At 26.4% G+C, this 15,987-nt stretch overlaps 6 protein-coding genes across 6 annotated transcripts; 4 read left to right on the plus strand and 2 right to left on the minus strand.

The window, feature by feature from the left end:
* Nucleotides 1-1,850: 1,850 nt before the first annotated feature.
* On the minus strand, nucleotides 1,851-2,267 carry OCT59_002956 (uncharacterized protein; the record flags this gene model as incomplete). Its single annotated transcript, XM_025326826.1, has 1 exon — nucleotides 1,851-2,267. One exon carries the CDS (start codon nucleotides 2,265-2,267, stop codon nucleotides 1,851-1,853), a length of 417 nt encoding a protein of 138 aa, XP_025174176.1.
* Nucleotides 2,268-5,211: 2,944 nt separating this feature from the next.
* OCT59_002957 (uncharacterized protein) lies at nucleotides 5,212-6,104 on the plus strand (the record flags this gene model as incomplete). Its single annotated transcript, XM_066145305.1, has 3 exons — nucleotides 5,212-5,226; nucleotides 5,605-5,640; nucleotides 5,718-6,104. 3 exons carry the CDS (start codon nucleotides 5,212-5,214, stop codon nucleotides 6,102-6,104), a joined length of 438 nt encoding a protein of 145 aa, XP_065996038.1.
* A 72-nt stretch (nucleotides 6,105-6,176) lies between these two features.
* Nucleotides 6,177-6,674, plus strand: OCT59_002958 (uncharacterized protein; the record flags this gene model as incomplete). The annotated part of the gene is made up of 4 exons (XM_066145306.1): nucleotides 6,177-6,303; nucleotides 6,370-6,489; nucleotides 6,551-6,600; nucleotides 6,657-6,674. 4 exons carry the CDS (start codon nucleotides 6,177-6,179, stop codon nucleotides 6,672-6,674), a joined length of 315 nt encoding a protein of 104 aa, XP_065996039.1.
* A 164-nt stretch (nucleotides 6,675-6,838) lies between these two features.
* On the plus strand, nucleotides 6,839-7,201 carry OCT59_002959 (uncharacterized protein; the record flags this gene model as incomplete). The annotated part of the gene is made up of 3 exons (XM_066145307.1): nucleotides 6,839-6,841; nucleotides 6,917-6,980; nucleotides 7,041-7,201. 3 exons carry the CDS (start codon nucleotides 6,839-6,841, stop codon nucleotides 7,199-7,201), a joined length of 228 nt encoding a protein of 75 aa, XP_065996040.1.
* A 3,893-nt stretch (nucleotides 7,202-11,094) lies between these two features.
* On the minus strand, nucleotides 11,095-11,484 carry OCT59_002960 (uncharacterized protein; the record flags this gene model as incomplete). The annotated part of the gene is made up of 1 exon (XM_025319302.2): nucleotides 11,095-11,484. The coding sequence occupies one exon, from the start codon at nucleotides 11,482-11,484 to the stop codon at nucleotides 11,095-11,097; it is 390 nt and encodes a 129-aa protein (XP_025174175.1).
* Nucleotides 11,485-14,705: 3,221 nt separating this feature from the next.
* On the plus strand, nucleotides 14,706-15,083 carry OCT59_002961 (uncharacterized protein; the record flags this gene model as incomplete). Its single annotated transcript, XM_025326825.1, has 1 exon — nucleotides 14,706-15,083. The coding sequence occupies one exon, from the start codon at nucleotides 14,706-14,708 to the stop codon at nucleotides 15,081-15,083; it is 378 nt and encodes a 125-aa protein (XP_025174173.1).
* Nucleotides 15,084-15,987: the final 904 nt, after the last annotated feature.

A 15,987-nucleotide genomic window follows, 5' to 3' on the forward strand; every position in this document is an offset into this window, starting at 1 on the left:
TGGTTTGTGTTTTGACATTTCTACTTTGTGTAACCATTTATCAAATAATATATGTTAACGCACAAGTTTCTCAAAAATAGACCACCGCATATTAATTTTTACTTTTATCGAAATGATCTAACATTTATTTAAATATAGTGTGTAAGCGAAAAAAAATTGCGGTTAGAAGAAAAATTGAATATCTTAATCATTGTGTAATATAAACGTTCATTATCAATAATAAAATAATAATTTATTATTAAGAGTACTATATTAAATTTTTATATATATACATTACATATTTTTTAAAATTTAAAAAATTGTCAATGAATTTAAATTAAAGTAGAATATCAAGTTGACAAAACTTTAATATGGTATAGAATATATATTTATAATATCAAATGCAAAAAAAATTGAGATTATTTGGCTTACTATTGTTTATCAAGATATTTAATTAGTAATTCAAATCATGGCAAATTTAAATTTGGATTCATTTTATGAAATAAAAAAAAATTGTTCAATCTGAATCACCAGTCAACAAGAAATTTAAAGAAATATATCAACCGTAACTATTTTCGTTACACACTGTATATTTGGACAGTACATGAACCAATATATTTTTATATTTAAATAATGGAATCTTAAATATTTTGTAAGTATAATGATTCGGTTTTTTTATTAATTAATTGGCGTACCACTTGTAATTCCGAGTATTTTGATCATAATTAATAATTTATCTCTATAAATTGATATCATATAGTGTTATGCACACTGTCCCACATTAGGCGATAGATTAAAATAAGAATAGGAGGGATTTTAATTGCCGACTAATATTTTTATGGGAGATTTAATTCTTATTGGTAATCTCAGATTGTGCTTGCTTATCACGTGATTAAAAATAACGCCCATTTGCCCATTTTTTACGCCTACTAAGCAATCGGACATTCCCGCGTCGAATCATAAATACCGATATCTAAAAAAGACTGATTGTAATGCCCCATTAATCGAATAAGAAGTATTATACTGTAATTATCGGAATTTTCTAATCGTGAATTGAAAACAGAATCCTTAAAAAATTATTTTGCATATCTTACGTATCATGTGGATACTATTATTACCAAACAAAATACATATGCAGGAGCAAATGAAGCTTAACCAGTTGAATACCAATGATATCATATGGATATTCATTATTTATAAATATTTAGAATGGTATGATATGAGATTATATAATTTATGGAAAAATCATTTATCGCCAAATGTTCGTGTAAATTCGCGTTCTATTTATACATTATCAATTTATTATCTTTAAATAGTACAGAGATATGAACGATAAATAAATATATAAGTCAATATTAAAAAGTAAAACGATAACTTGTCAAACAATAAATATATAAGTCAATATTAAAAGTAAAATGGTAACTTGTCAAACAATAAATATATAAGTCAATATTAAAAAGTACGTAAAACGGTAACTTGTCAAACAATAAATTTATACGAAAATAAAAGAAGTAAATTACAAGTAATCTTATCGTCTTATCATACTAATCTTTATATATCCCTTATGTTATATGGAATAAATGAAGTGAATTGAGCTTAGGTAAATTGAGTTTTAAAGTTAATTAATTATAAATATTTAAGCTAACTCTAATGATCTTAGAAGAATTTACTGCGTAATATTTAATCTTTCTTTTTTTTCTTTGGTTCATAATATCACCTTAATTATTGCTTATTTCATATATTTGCTCGCGTTTTTTTTAAACTTATATTAACTAAATTTAACGAACTGAATAAACAGAATTATAAAAGTCAAAATAAAAATAGCATAAGAAGTTTTGTGTTTTTTGCCGGGATAAAATTTGAAGATTAATTTAATCTTCATTTTTCTTAATTTTATCGGAAGAATTTCCATATTCATTATCATTATTAACAATATTGTTGTTAAAACTTTGAGTCGTAAAACTTGCTAATTTCTGTAAATTTTCTAGCGTGAAATTCGATAAATCATATTCCAATTCGCAAGGTACATTATTCAATGTAAATTTTGCATTGAATAAGGACAATTCGGGTTTATTCCTCGGACGATTTTTAAAATTGGTAATAATTTCTTCAATTTTGTTTACTTTATTAGAAAGTTGATTGACACTATCGTTTGTATCTTTACAATAAGAACACGCCAATTTCGTATATTTTCCCCTAGTTTTCCTGCCGCTATTGTTATTCAAATTAATTATTTGAGTAAACGACGCTTCGAATGCTCTTGGTTCATAATTATTATTTGACGACATTGAAAATGTTTTAAACAATAATAAATTCGATAGAAATTTCAATCTTCTTTCTAAACTTCTTTTTAAAACTATAAACCATGAGAATAAACAGGTTTTAGTACGTAGTACTTTCATTAAGGAACGGAATTGTCCGGCATATAAATCAGTCATAAATTAATTATTAGCCACATTAAAATTATTTGTTTATATGCATAATTTTTTAGACATTGGCGATAAAAAATTCTTTTTTCGACTTATTATAGCTCTTAATAGTATAATTTGATGTATATTGAGATATATTAAATATTCTAACAAGCGCTTAATGTATGTATTGTCAATATTATAAAAATATTTTGATGATCTTAGTTTATCGCAATAGTCCATATCATCACAAGCACGTACATTTTAGTTTCTGGCAGGTTTATTTTTGCAGGACTTTTCCCGATAAGTACTATGATAGTGAATCAATTTTATTATAAATAGTATGTAGAGTATACTATAAATAACTTAATAAAGTTTTGATTCAAGATAACAGTTTCTTATTTATTCATCCCTACAAATAAATTTCTGGATAAAATTCCGATAATCAATTTTTTTTTTTCTGTTCTTTGTCTGAAAAATCTTTTTATGGGTTCCCGAATTAAATATTAGCGGAATACTATTTATTGTACTTATATAGGTATTGATTTATGTGTTGCTGTCGTTTATAGGTACCATAGGTACCGTACTGCACTGCCCCTTTCCATGTAAAGTATTCACCGCCAGTATATAGATACGCAGTAAGTAGATCTCCTTAATTTCTAAAAAAAATCCGCATATTTATATACTACAAATAAATATTTTTTTTTTCATATATTAAGCCGGTATTAGATGGTGTACACTTATATAACAAAAAAAATAAAACAAAATAAAATAAAAAAAAGGAAAATTTTATAATTAATAAATATTCAAGTATAATAATTTTAATAAGTTTCTACTCTCATTCGTTCTAGTATCAAAAGTGGAATGTTCAAAAAATCTGCCTTCATAATAACAGCAATAGAATGAATAAGGAGAAAATTTCAAAAGTTTTACAAGCGACTTCTTCATTTACTTTATAAAAAGTAACTTAACGAAGTTATAGATAATTTGATGATTTCTTAAAAAAAGACAGCTCTAGTGCATAATAGTTGTCAACTCTTTGAATAAGCTCTTTATTGTTTGTTCTAAAGATTGGGACTTGTGGACCTAGATTAATACAATAAAAATTCTTGGTAATAATTTTACTTTAGAGAACAAAGAAACCATATTTTTAAACAAGTCGCACTGCTCAACATTACGTTTATCCGTTGTTTTGTGCGACGAATCGTATGTGTAACGCTGCATTGTGCATTATGACATGGCGGAGGCGCACATCATCAGGAGACGGGAAGAAACAATCAGGAAATCCTAACAGACTTTTGAGGATAAAAAAAATTACATGTGAAGAACCGACAGGAAGTGTAAGAAAAAAAGAATGGAAGAAAAGAAACGATAACGGGATCCAATGATGCCTTGAAAGCATAATATTGAAGTGTTGTTCCTTCGTTGATGATTATGGTTTGTCTATACTAGTAGTTGCATTTTTTTCTTTGTGATATGCGGGTGTGTAAAGTAAGGTTTTTTTTTCTTGATAATTTCAGGAAATTTTGGGAGGGTTCAGAAGCACATACGACATAAGAAGAATGACTTGGATTTTTTCAGTTTCTGTCTCGCACGTTACTGTGTTGTTTACTACTTTTAGGACGTTGTGATTATTCTAAAATCTTCTGATCAAGCATGCGAAGAAAAAAACTCTCCAATTTTGTAGGGCATTTTTCGTCCTTTGTGAGTTGTTATGGCAGAGCTGTTAATAAAAGCAACGTGTCAGCCTTTAATTTTGTTTGAGGTCCTTGGTAGTGAAGGATAAGGAATTCCGCATACTTTTCCACTACGTTAAGTTTTGATTTTAGTTGTGGGTAAAGTTGTCTGTATATTGTTCGTAGAAGTAGGTTGACTGTTTATGAGGAGGCGCTCCCATGGGTTTGCAATTGTGATGGGCTAAAAAGTTCAGTAAAAAACGGTTAAAAAATAGAATTTTGTTTTTGTTTACTGTGGGATTCTTCTAATAAATTTTCTATCGACCTATAATCGAATCTTCATTTATCGGTATTTTTTTTTTGAATCACATGTTCATTTTCATTTCATTTCTTTGAATTGTACTATCATATCACCATCATGAATTAATCCTACTCGAATCGAAATTCAGAGTGTTTTTTTTTTAATTTTGTTAAAATATATATAAATATATGAATTTTTAGGTAAGTTTATTATTTTTATTTCTTATTACAGTTTTATAAAAATTAACTGAAAAAGCTAGAAAGTAAAATACTTAATACATTTTACTATTATGATAATAAATCCCAACCTTTTATAGTATTAATAAAATTTTTATTCAATTTATTAATACAATACTAGCAACGGAATACACGCTCACCAAAGTATCAAAAGAAATAAAACCAAAATTACGAAGCTCAAATATAAATAAGAAATGAATCAAAAATAAAATCACAATAACAAATATAAAATATAATGTCATAAAGTCCAAGTACAATAAATAAAATGAAATCAAAAAAATTCCTAAGTACAATAAAAATGAAATCGAAAAAGCTAAATGCAATAAATGCGAAAATCATAAAGCCGAAAATTCCAGCAAAAATATAAAGAACCCAAGTATAACAAAATGGAACCAAAAAACTGAATGCAATAAAAGTAAAATCAAAATTAGGTCATAAAGCCCAAATATTCCAGTCCAAGTATAATAAATATCCCAAGTACAATTAAAACGAAATTTAAAAGTGCAATAAAGACGAGAAAAGAAATTGCAAAGCCCAATATAAAAAAAATAACACGAAGCCAAGTATAATAAACAAAATTTAAATTTTCGACCGAAATAAAAAAAAATGAAATGCATCCAAAAAAAGTAAAAGTCTGATAAAAGAAAAAACGATTAGTTAGCAAAGAAAATAAATTTCAGCCAAAGAAAAAACAAAAGGATCTACTGTATTGCGGCAGATAATTATATATTATTGTATAGGGGAGGAGCAATATCACTTATTTTAGTATAGGTCAATGTATGATTGGTTTTAATTTTGCCACGTCAGTGGCAAAATTAGTAACCAATCATACATTGACCTATAAAATAAGTGATTTTGCCCCCTGTACAATAATATTATTATCGTTTGGAACTGACCATAACATTTAAAAGCTTAAAAAAGTTTATTTAAAAGTTTAATTTTTTACTGTTTATATTGAAAAAATGATTTACAAATTGTGCTTTTTTCTCTTGCTGACTCTTTAGTATTTTTATAATAATGCCACCACAAAAATCTCAAAAGTAATATTTATTTGTATTCATTCAGTTAATATTTTATTTTATTTTTTTTTTGCATTTTATTAAAGATTTTTTTTTAGAATAAAGAAACTTTCACATATATGGCCCCTACTGAAGAAAAAATAAAAAGTATGCAAACAGCAGCTCGTGGCAAAGCTACACATAATTCTACAAGTACTTGGACTAATGCACTTGAAACTTTTCGTAAGGATATTGGATTACCTGGAAAAATAGATGATGTGAATTCTAAAGAAGAGTTAGAGCGTCAACTTGTTTTATTTTTTGTTTCATGTAAGCAGCAAAATGGAGCTGAATATTCAGTACAATCAATAAAATCAGCAAGATTTGCTATTGCACGACATATCAACACATATTCTAAAATTCGTCCACAAGAAATTACAAATAAAAATATATATTCTGAATTATATAACGCAATTACTGGCAAGATCAAACTTTTAACTGATTAGGGATTAGGTGAAATACATGGTGCAGATGCTTTTACTCAAGATGAGATTAGGAAAATTATTAATCATCCCACAATGCAACCAGATTTACCAAAAGGACTTATACGACACATATTTTGGCATAATACTCTTGAATTAGCTCTTCGAGGTGGAGAGCATTATAATCTAAAGATACAACAATTTAAAAAAAGAAAGGATGGTGGTATTGACGTTACATTTTATAGATCTAAGTGTAATTAGAGATCTTTAAGTGAATCTAATTCTAAAGCTGAAGTAATTTCAATACCTGCTGATAATGCTGTTATTCAAGATTATGAGCTTTATTTTAGTAAAAGACCACCAATTTGTGAAGATGCATTTTACTTGCAACCTTGCAACAATAATGAAGGTAATTATTTATTATGTAGTAAATTATTATTTTTTTTTACCTTTCTTTTAATTTCAAATAGTTGAGTTTACAGGTTATTGGTTCAAATCTGCTCAAATGAGAGAAAAATCGGTAAAAGGACTTATGAAAGAAATTGCAACAATAACTGAAATCGATTGTGATAAAAGAAAGTTCACAAATCATAGTGGACAAAAAACCTTTATTCAAATTTCAAAAAGTGAAGGAATTAGTGATAATGATGTGATGTCTGTGTCACGGCATAAAAATCCTCACTCTTTGGCTTATTATGAACGTCCCAAGTCTATATTGCAGCAAAATACATTATCGCAAATTAATTCTTTAATTTATAATGGTAAGAAAAGAATTGCACCTGTGGTTTTAATGTAAAAGTAATATACAATATATTTATTATTTTTCTTTTCATTAGATACATTATTGTCAAATGACAAAAACTGCAAATTCTTTTTCTTCAGCCTTAGAAATTTTTAATGGTAAGATTTAAATTATGAACTAATAATTCTTATGGTATAAAAAATTTTATTTTTTTTTAGAATCACGGTCACCACTTCAGCAGCTCAACTCAAATGATTTAAACGAATTAAATGATGATCAACAAAATCAAGAAATTAACGGAAATGATGAGACCATTAAAAAAATTCTCCATGGGAATGTTTTTCAGAATTGTAATATTACATTTAATGTGAATAAATGATTTTTATACGAATTTTATTATATGTACACTTATAAATAGCTTATTTTAATAATATAAAGTATAAATAGCTTATATAAAGTATAAATGGTTTATTATGATATTATAAAGTATAAATAAAATATCTAAAAATATAGTATGTTATGATCATATGTACCTGAACGATAATAACAAATAAAGGTGGCACGTAATACATAGTCATGTGGTCAGTGGTCACATCTTTCACGATCTCACATGATATATACTCGTTATTCCATGGGTATCAATGAACCCTTCGGGGGCCCCCAAGGCATCGGTGTATATGGAGTATTTATTAGATACCCATGGAATAACAGGTTTATCTCATTGTGTATGGCGTATACACCGATGGATTTTATACTTTTTTATACTTTTTCTATACCGGTGGAATAATTTACAAAAAAATCCATCAGTGTATACATAATACCGATGGGATAAAACACCGTACGATCACTGCATATAATGAAGATCATTATCATAATTCATAAGTATATAATCACGGGTTAGTCCAAGAATGAAAAAAAAAAATTTGTCTACACTTCGAGAAATTTTAATGTCAAATAAAGTTACATTCATAACACTTATATAAATGTAACTAGGTGTATTAATACTAGGGTTGGATTAGTCCGGTCCAGTCCGGTTCCGGTCCCAAAAGACCGGTCTTCAGCCAGGGCCGGACCGGTCCGGTCTTTTGACCGGTCCTTAAAATTTTTTAAATTATCTTATTTGTAATAGCAGTATTGTTAGGTTGGATCAACGAGATAATGAAATACAGGTCGCACTAAAATTATGACATTAATTTGTTATTTATTACCAGTTACCTTTGCTATCATTGTAAACTAGTAAGTATGACCCAAATATATAAAATCTCAAAGTTTAAGAGCAAAATACTGGATAGAATTTTAAGACTTTATAACGACTATCAAAAATATGAAAAAAAAATTGCAACAGGAATTATCAAATTGATGCTGATCATATAACACAAAATTGCATATTTTTTATTTCTCGTACTTTAACATTTTAAAGCATCAGTGAAATCATATTGATATTACAAAATACCAACATATGAAAATTTTGATATTTTGAAATGAAACCTTAATTAATAATATATAATTTAACATTTTTATATTAGATGATAAATTTTATATAATCAGTGCCAGTCGGACCGGTCCTCAAATCTCGAACTGAAGACCATAAAGACCGGTCCAAATTCCAAAGACCGATACAGGACTTCTGGTCTTTGCTAGGACTAATTGATACAATGCATTACGTAATTACGTTACTTTATAATGAAAGTGTTGTCATAAAATCACTTGATTCTGCTAAGAATATTTTTATGGAAAAGCGTTGGTTAATAATCAGTGAATACTTTTATGACTTATCAAGGAAAATTTGATGAACACTTTTGAGCAATTAGAGGATTTTGAGGATCTTCTTTATTCAAAGGAAAAAAATTCAGTCATGTGTTGTTAGTACAGGAGCGTATTTGATGACGTGAAATCAATTTACCACGCTCTTTTTTATTTTAAAATAAATAATAAATAAATAATAAAATAAACTGTTGTAGCTCTGGAATCATAATGGTTCTGTTTCCTCGTAAACACCATTCATTTTTTTCATTGTAGCGGTAGTTAATATTTATTAAGAAATTAAAAAAAAGATTTAATAATTGAAGAATAATGAGTACAATTATTATGTTTATGGTATCGATACTTTTTCATATTTTTTTGACTCATATCCGCCGATCGGCGGAATTAAGGATTTAGGTCACGTGACGTTTAATCAGCTGAGTGCGACGTTCCGGTTAAGATCAAACCGTTCCCAAATAAAAAAAGATCAAATATCATTAAAAATAATAATTCTTTCAAAATTTCTATTACAATATTTGCTCTTTCAACCTGAAAATAATAAATACATCCTAAAAATGAAGGAAAAATATTATAGTTAGTTTATTAAAAAAAAGAAAATTCATAATATTTAACAAAAAAAAAATCAAAAAATAATAAATTATTTAAAAATAAATACAAATAAATTTTAACTAAATAATTTATTAATTCATAATTTAATCTGTTACAATTTAATAAATTACACTTAAAACTATTAATTATGAATTCTTAAATATTTCTATTGAATAATGTATTTTTTTTCCCACAGAATGTTAAAAAAACTTTCAAATAATAAAAAAGAGAGCTGCTGCTTGTATATAAAGTAGAAAAACTACTATATATGCTTCAAACTATTCAGCTTACCTAACTTAAAAAACTGATGGGGAAACTGATGGGGAGACTAACAGAGAGTTTGCGAAAGAAAAAAATATTTTTATCGCTATAGATAAATTAAATTCATATCACACGACCTTGTAATACAATATGATTTAATTTGTGAAACGTAATTTTATATTTTGAGTTGTAGTAATTTGTAAAATTTTGTAAAATATCCTAATTTCGTTAATTCCAAAAATCGGCCCATATAAATATATTCTAAGACATTTTAATGAATTAAAAAAAAATTAAATTATTAAAAAAAAAACTGAGTTTGAGGGACCTTGTAGCCTCCTGCCTCCACATGCTTTGGCTTGTATTGCAAATTTTTTGTCTTGAACGTTTACGAGCACTATTTTGACAATAATATATTAGAAAAAATGTTAATTTACACGGGGTGTTCATACACGAGTCACGTGACTTTATTAAAAAGTTATGTAAAAAAAAATTTTTAATAAAAAAGGAATATGCAATATGTGTATTTTTGTCTGTTCTGCAAGTTTACTTAAAACGTCAAAGTTGATTTTGAATGTCAATTTTGATTTATTTAACAAATTCTTATTTTTTTTCCTGTTTTCGTTAAATTTAATTCTGGCCAACATTTAATGATCAGCATAGAAAATTCACTTTTTTGGAAATCCGTGTTTGAACACCCCGTGTACAAATAGAAATTGCCTTTCTATATTATCTGTTATTGCAAAATACATAAGTCTATTTTATTTAGTTACACAGTTGTAAATTTTGTGGCTCCTATTTTTGACTTGTTCTAGAAAATTTATTATTATCCTAAGTTCGTAATTGTTGATTGAAATTTTTAATAATTCTTTATGAAGAATTTATGCTTGGAAGAGATAGAGTATAGAAAATAAGAAATACACACAATAATTATATGGAAACTGTTTATGTATTAAATTCTTTATTGTTCAATAGTAAACATTTATTTATTTATTGCACAATAATTTTGGTATTAATCAATGGGTCTTTTTTTTTGAACATATAATATAGAATCATTTTTAATAAATACGTTTGCGCAAATTATTAATACTGTACACCAATTAAATATCTTTTAATTAAAAATTACTTTTAAAATGTTTTGTAATTTTCATATACTTTATGTTGTAAAAAACATGACAATAAATTTAGCTAGTTCGTAAGAAAAGATTTAGAACAATAACTTTCAAGTTTAACAAGTAGCGAAACTTCTATAATTTATCCGAATTATTAATAATGAAAATTTTACAAAACTCGAATGTTCGGCTCCTTTATTAATTTATCAAAATTGTATTTTATTATTACTAATTTTTTTCATATTTTAATTCCCTTTTTTAGAAATTAATATATAATTGTTATAATGATCTACAAAATCGGAAAATTGTTTTTTGAACACAACGGGTCGGGTCAGGATAAACTTTAGCATAAACTAGTTAAAATTAAAGCCCCAATTCATTTATGACATATATGATAAACAAACATTTATTACATTTATAATATTAGTTTTCTTATCTAACACAATTTTGTTGTGTTTTTTTAAATCTAGAATAATACTGTAAAACGATAGAATGATCAACGAAATAAAGAAATAACGATAATATTAATATTATTAATCGAAAGTTTTAATTATCTGTTTTTTTCGGAAGAATTGCCATTATTATTGGAAATATCATTATTGTTGCAATTTTGAGTTATAAAACTTGCTAACTTTTGTAAATTTTCTAAAGTAAAATTTGATAAATCGTATTCTAATTCACAGGGAACGTTATTTAATGTAAATTTTGCATTAAATACGGAAATTTTTTCGGTCTTATTTTTCGGAAAATTTTTATAATTATTAACAACTTCTTCGATTCTATTTAATTTATTGGAAAATAGATTAATACAGTCGGTTGTTACTTCGCAATTAGGACAAAATTTCGGGTTTCTCTTAGTTTTCTTCGTGCTTAGGTTAAGATCAATTTTTTGAACATACGATTCTCTGCGCGTTTTTGCTTCATGAATTTTTGATGACATCGGAATAAAATTTTAGTTTATTTAGATTTTGTAAAATCTAATAAGTGCATAAGTTAGAATTAATTTTTTTTTAGATTTTTAAACGTAGTATATATTTTTTTTTTTTTTTTTTTCTTTTGATTTATTTGAAAATTTTTTCCAAAAAGCTGAAATTCAAAGTATTTATACGATAACTCAATTAAAAATTTGATTAATAATTTTTATCCGTTTATTCCGTTATTATTAATAATACGGCATGTAGCGTCATTTGCTTATATAAACACTTTTATTATGAAATCACGAAAAATAAAGAATGATTATATCGGTATAAACGGTATATATTGATATATACGGTGACACCTCTCTAAATGCACTCCCCTTGGGACCCCCCCTTGGGACCATAGTAAAAAATAGTAGAATGTGCACTTGGGGAGGGTGTGCATTTATAGAGAGTAAAATATTAAGAGCTCTTATAAGCTGGGACCAGTCCCACCGTGCACTTAAAGAGAATTTATATAGTGCGTGCACTTATAGAGGGTGCACTTATAGAGGTGTCACTGCACATCTTACAAAATTATAAATTTATATTGTCAATTAGGGAACTGTCAGATATTACCTGATATCACTTTAATATAAGACCCCCCCAGGTAAGATATGTTATATATATAATTCCTTATATAGTATTATATGTAACCTAAGATCTTTAGTCCCCTCCCCCTCCCCCTAAAATATTAGTAATATCTGACAGCACCCAATATCTTATCGATGATTATGTAAGTTAAAATATTAAAATATGTACTGTACATGTCTTCATAGTGTTTATGTAATTATATATTTATAGAAAAAACAACAACCAACATTCCCATAGAGCAATAGATCGAATAGACATATCCTAAATGTATGTGATTGCCAACCGACTAAGACAGAAAATTTTTACGTAATAATGAGAGATAACAAATAAATAAAACAAAGACATTTCTACGATTATTCTGAAAAATTGTAAAATTGGCAATACAATACTAGCAAGGTAATTGGATATTTTTAAAATTCTATTTATATAACGCCAAGAACTTGGCAACGAAATTAATTTCTTGGCATCCGTTAAATACCTGGTAAAGTTTTCAATAACCACAAATTTGGTAATCTAAATAATTTATAGTATATAAGTCATTAATAGATTGATTTCTTCACCAAAAAAAATTTTTTTAAAAAAAAATTTTAGATAAAGAAAAAAAGTATCATTATTCCGTTAACTTCTATTCAATGTCGTCAAGAAGTCATATACGTGGCACTCCGTATGCTCAAAAAATTAATTCAAACAACCACAACGGAAGAACTACTAAGAGAAGTTCTTCGAAGTTGTGTCCTAATTGTAATGAAACAAAAGATTGTGTCAAGTTATTTTCTAATAAAGTAAAAAGAATTGAAGAAATTATTAACAATTATAAAAATTTTCCTAAAAAAAATACCAATCAGTCTTTATTCATGTCAAATTTCACTCTGAATAATAAACCTTATAAATCAGAATACGACTTATCAAATTTCACCTTAGAAAACTTACAAAATTTAGTAATATTTATAACACAAAATTGTAATAATGATAACAAAACCTCTTGCAAATTTTAGATTTTTATTAAATATTAAAACGTGAAATTCGTAATATTTATTTAGTTTAAAAAAGGATATTCTCTTTTAACTTTTGATATATTTATTATTATGACAAATTAATAGATTATTGTAGTTTCATTAATGTGTCTAGTAACTGCATCATGAAATTTTTAGGTAGATCAGTCCATGTAATTCATAATGAATTAGTTCAGAAATATGTCGAATTCCTGATGTCACCGTGTCAGTAGTGCACACGTTAAAATCAAACAAAATGTATATATGATTTCATTTCCAACTTTACATTATGTTTCAGCCACATTAATTCGGATATACAATTGAAAATAAATTACTATGAGTAATTTTTTTTACTTATTTAATGACCATTACTTTTTAAATAAAAAATTTTGTTGTTTCTTATATAATAATGTCTATAAATGCACCATATGTATTTATTTCAGATATTTATATCGTATTATATAAGTAAAGTAGAATATATTGTAATTTTTTTTTGTTTTTTTGGTATTCCGTTGCAAAAGTATATATATATATATATACACATATATATATACCTAAAAAAAAATCCCGAAAATTAGAAATACCTTTGAATAGGGTTTGTTCGTTTTTCTATGTAACCGCTATTGAAAGTAAAGCGATTTGCCCCATGTAAATTCTTGGTTGCAGCAGATATTCTTTTGTTATTTTGTTTTTGTAATTAATTTAATAACAGATCGACCCTTTGTTTGTCGAAAATGAAGATCATGTGGATTTGAATTTATTGTTAATCAATTAGTTTAATTGGGCAACGATTAATATATTTCGCATATCCAAATAATAATGATTCACTAAATAATACATTATATTTATTAACTGAAAATGAAAACATTGCTGTCTCAACGCTATGGGCAGCTGATCGAGGTCACATTAATCATAAATGAACTAATCCTTTTGTAAATTTTGATCAAATCAGTCAATGAACCAATCTAATGTATGTAATATAAAACTCTTTACATATGAATCTATGTACCAAATTGTATCGCACCAATGTAAGAGAGGGAGGATACTTTATATCATTGAGATACGAAACATCTCTGATGCATATTCACAAAATTATGTAATTTAATTAATTATTATTTGAACACATGAGGTATCAAAAGTATTTAAAAGTATTGATCTACTGCATATGTGTTACAACCGGTTACAACCGAACAAATAAATCGGCGATCCCCGTGTGATACGTATGATAATAATTACTGTAATTAATACTGTATTTTATATGTTCGAATAACAATGAAAAATGCATGCCACCTCCGAGGAAAATTTCTACATCATTGCCAATATATAAACATTTATGGTTACATTTATTCCGAATTAGTACCAAAATCTATCGATGGATAAGAGATAAATTAATTAATTTAATAAAGAAATTATACAATTAATATTTTTGTTGAATAACGAATAATAATAAACATGTTTGGAAATGACTTGATCACCTGAATCTACATCTTGATTATTGAATGTGATGCAAATATTTTAAATATTTTGAATTTTTTGAATATATAACTCTAGTCTCATATTAAATGTGAGTAAAAAAAAATTTTTATCATAAGCAAAATTCATATTCATTCCTTTCATCAATGTCATCAAAAAATCAAGAAACAAGAACATGCATGGCACCATATGTTCGAAGAATTAATTTAAATAACCATAATGGGAGAACTAAGAGAAGATCCCCAAAACTATGCCAAAATTGCATCGAAACAAACGATTATGTCAATCTATTGTCTAAGAAAGTAAACAGAATTGAAGAAATTGTTGACAATTTTAAGAATCATTCAAAAAAGAAATCTGTAAGGCCTTCTATATTCAATGCTAAATTTACTTTGAACAATGTTCCTTGTGAATTGGAGTATGATTTATCAAAATTTTCATTAGAAGATTTGCAAAAATTAGTAATATTTACAACAAGTTGCAGCGATAACAACAATCATTATAACAATACTTCATTAAGATAAACTTCGAAAAATTAATTTTCATCGTAAAAATCATATTTTGGATTTTAAATCATCTTTTTAAAATTTTTTTAGTTAATTTCATTCAGTTAATTTTCACGTGAAAATAAGTAATTTTAAAGTAGAATTTAATTTCAAAAATATGTATTATATGTATGGTAATAAAGTACTTAATAAGTTATGCGAGAAGCATTTATGTACATCATGAAATTTTTTAGTTCAAAAATATGTGGAATTCCATACATTCATGTCCTACATGGATCCACGTATTAAAATCTTTATTCGTGAATAAATAATTAAATTTGTTAACTCGTAAAGAGTCGTAGATTACAGAAATTACCGTCATTTTAATTTATGAGAACAATAATAAAATTACTAAAGTATGATAGACTAACACCAATATTGAAATTTTTCTAACGTGACACTTTTGATTTTTACTTTTTTTTTGACTTAGTGTATATTCAAATTTATTACATTTTTACTTTATTTTATAAGAAATCATAATAATTTCCTAGAAATAAAATAAAATACGAACAAATTTCTTTATATTGTGCATAAAAAATGTTTTATTTACATTATTTTATATATTCCTTCATAAATTTTATTAGCCAAGTCGTTACAATGCACTTTTTTGTAGCGCTGAACGAGTGTTTACAAATTTACCTGCCCTATAAAAATGAAATGTGTTAATATTTGTGTTCATGTGTAAAAAGCGTCTAAAAGGCACAATTTTGTCTTATTTCAATAAAACAAAAATTAAACAAAATAGTGCAATTTTAGACATTTATTACACATGAGCACAAATACAAAACAAACTTAACACATTTCGTTTTTATAGGCTGAGCATGCAAAAGTTTAATCAGGGTAGAGGTCTAGAAGACTGCATTTTGGAACCAGACCTGTCCAG

This window comes from Rhizophagus irregularis, chromosome 11 (assembly GCF_026210795.1).
Source record: "Rhizophagus irregularis chromosome 11, complete sequence".
NCBI classification, from domain to species: domain Eukaryota; kingdom Fungi; phylum Glomeromycota; class Glomeromycetes; order Glomerales; family Glomeraceae; genus Rhizophagus; species Rhizophagus irregularis.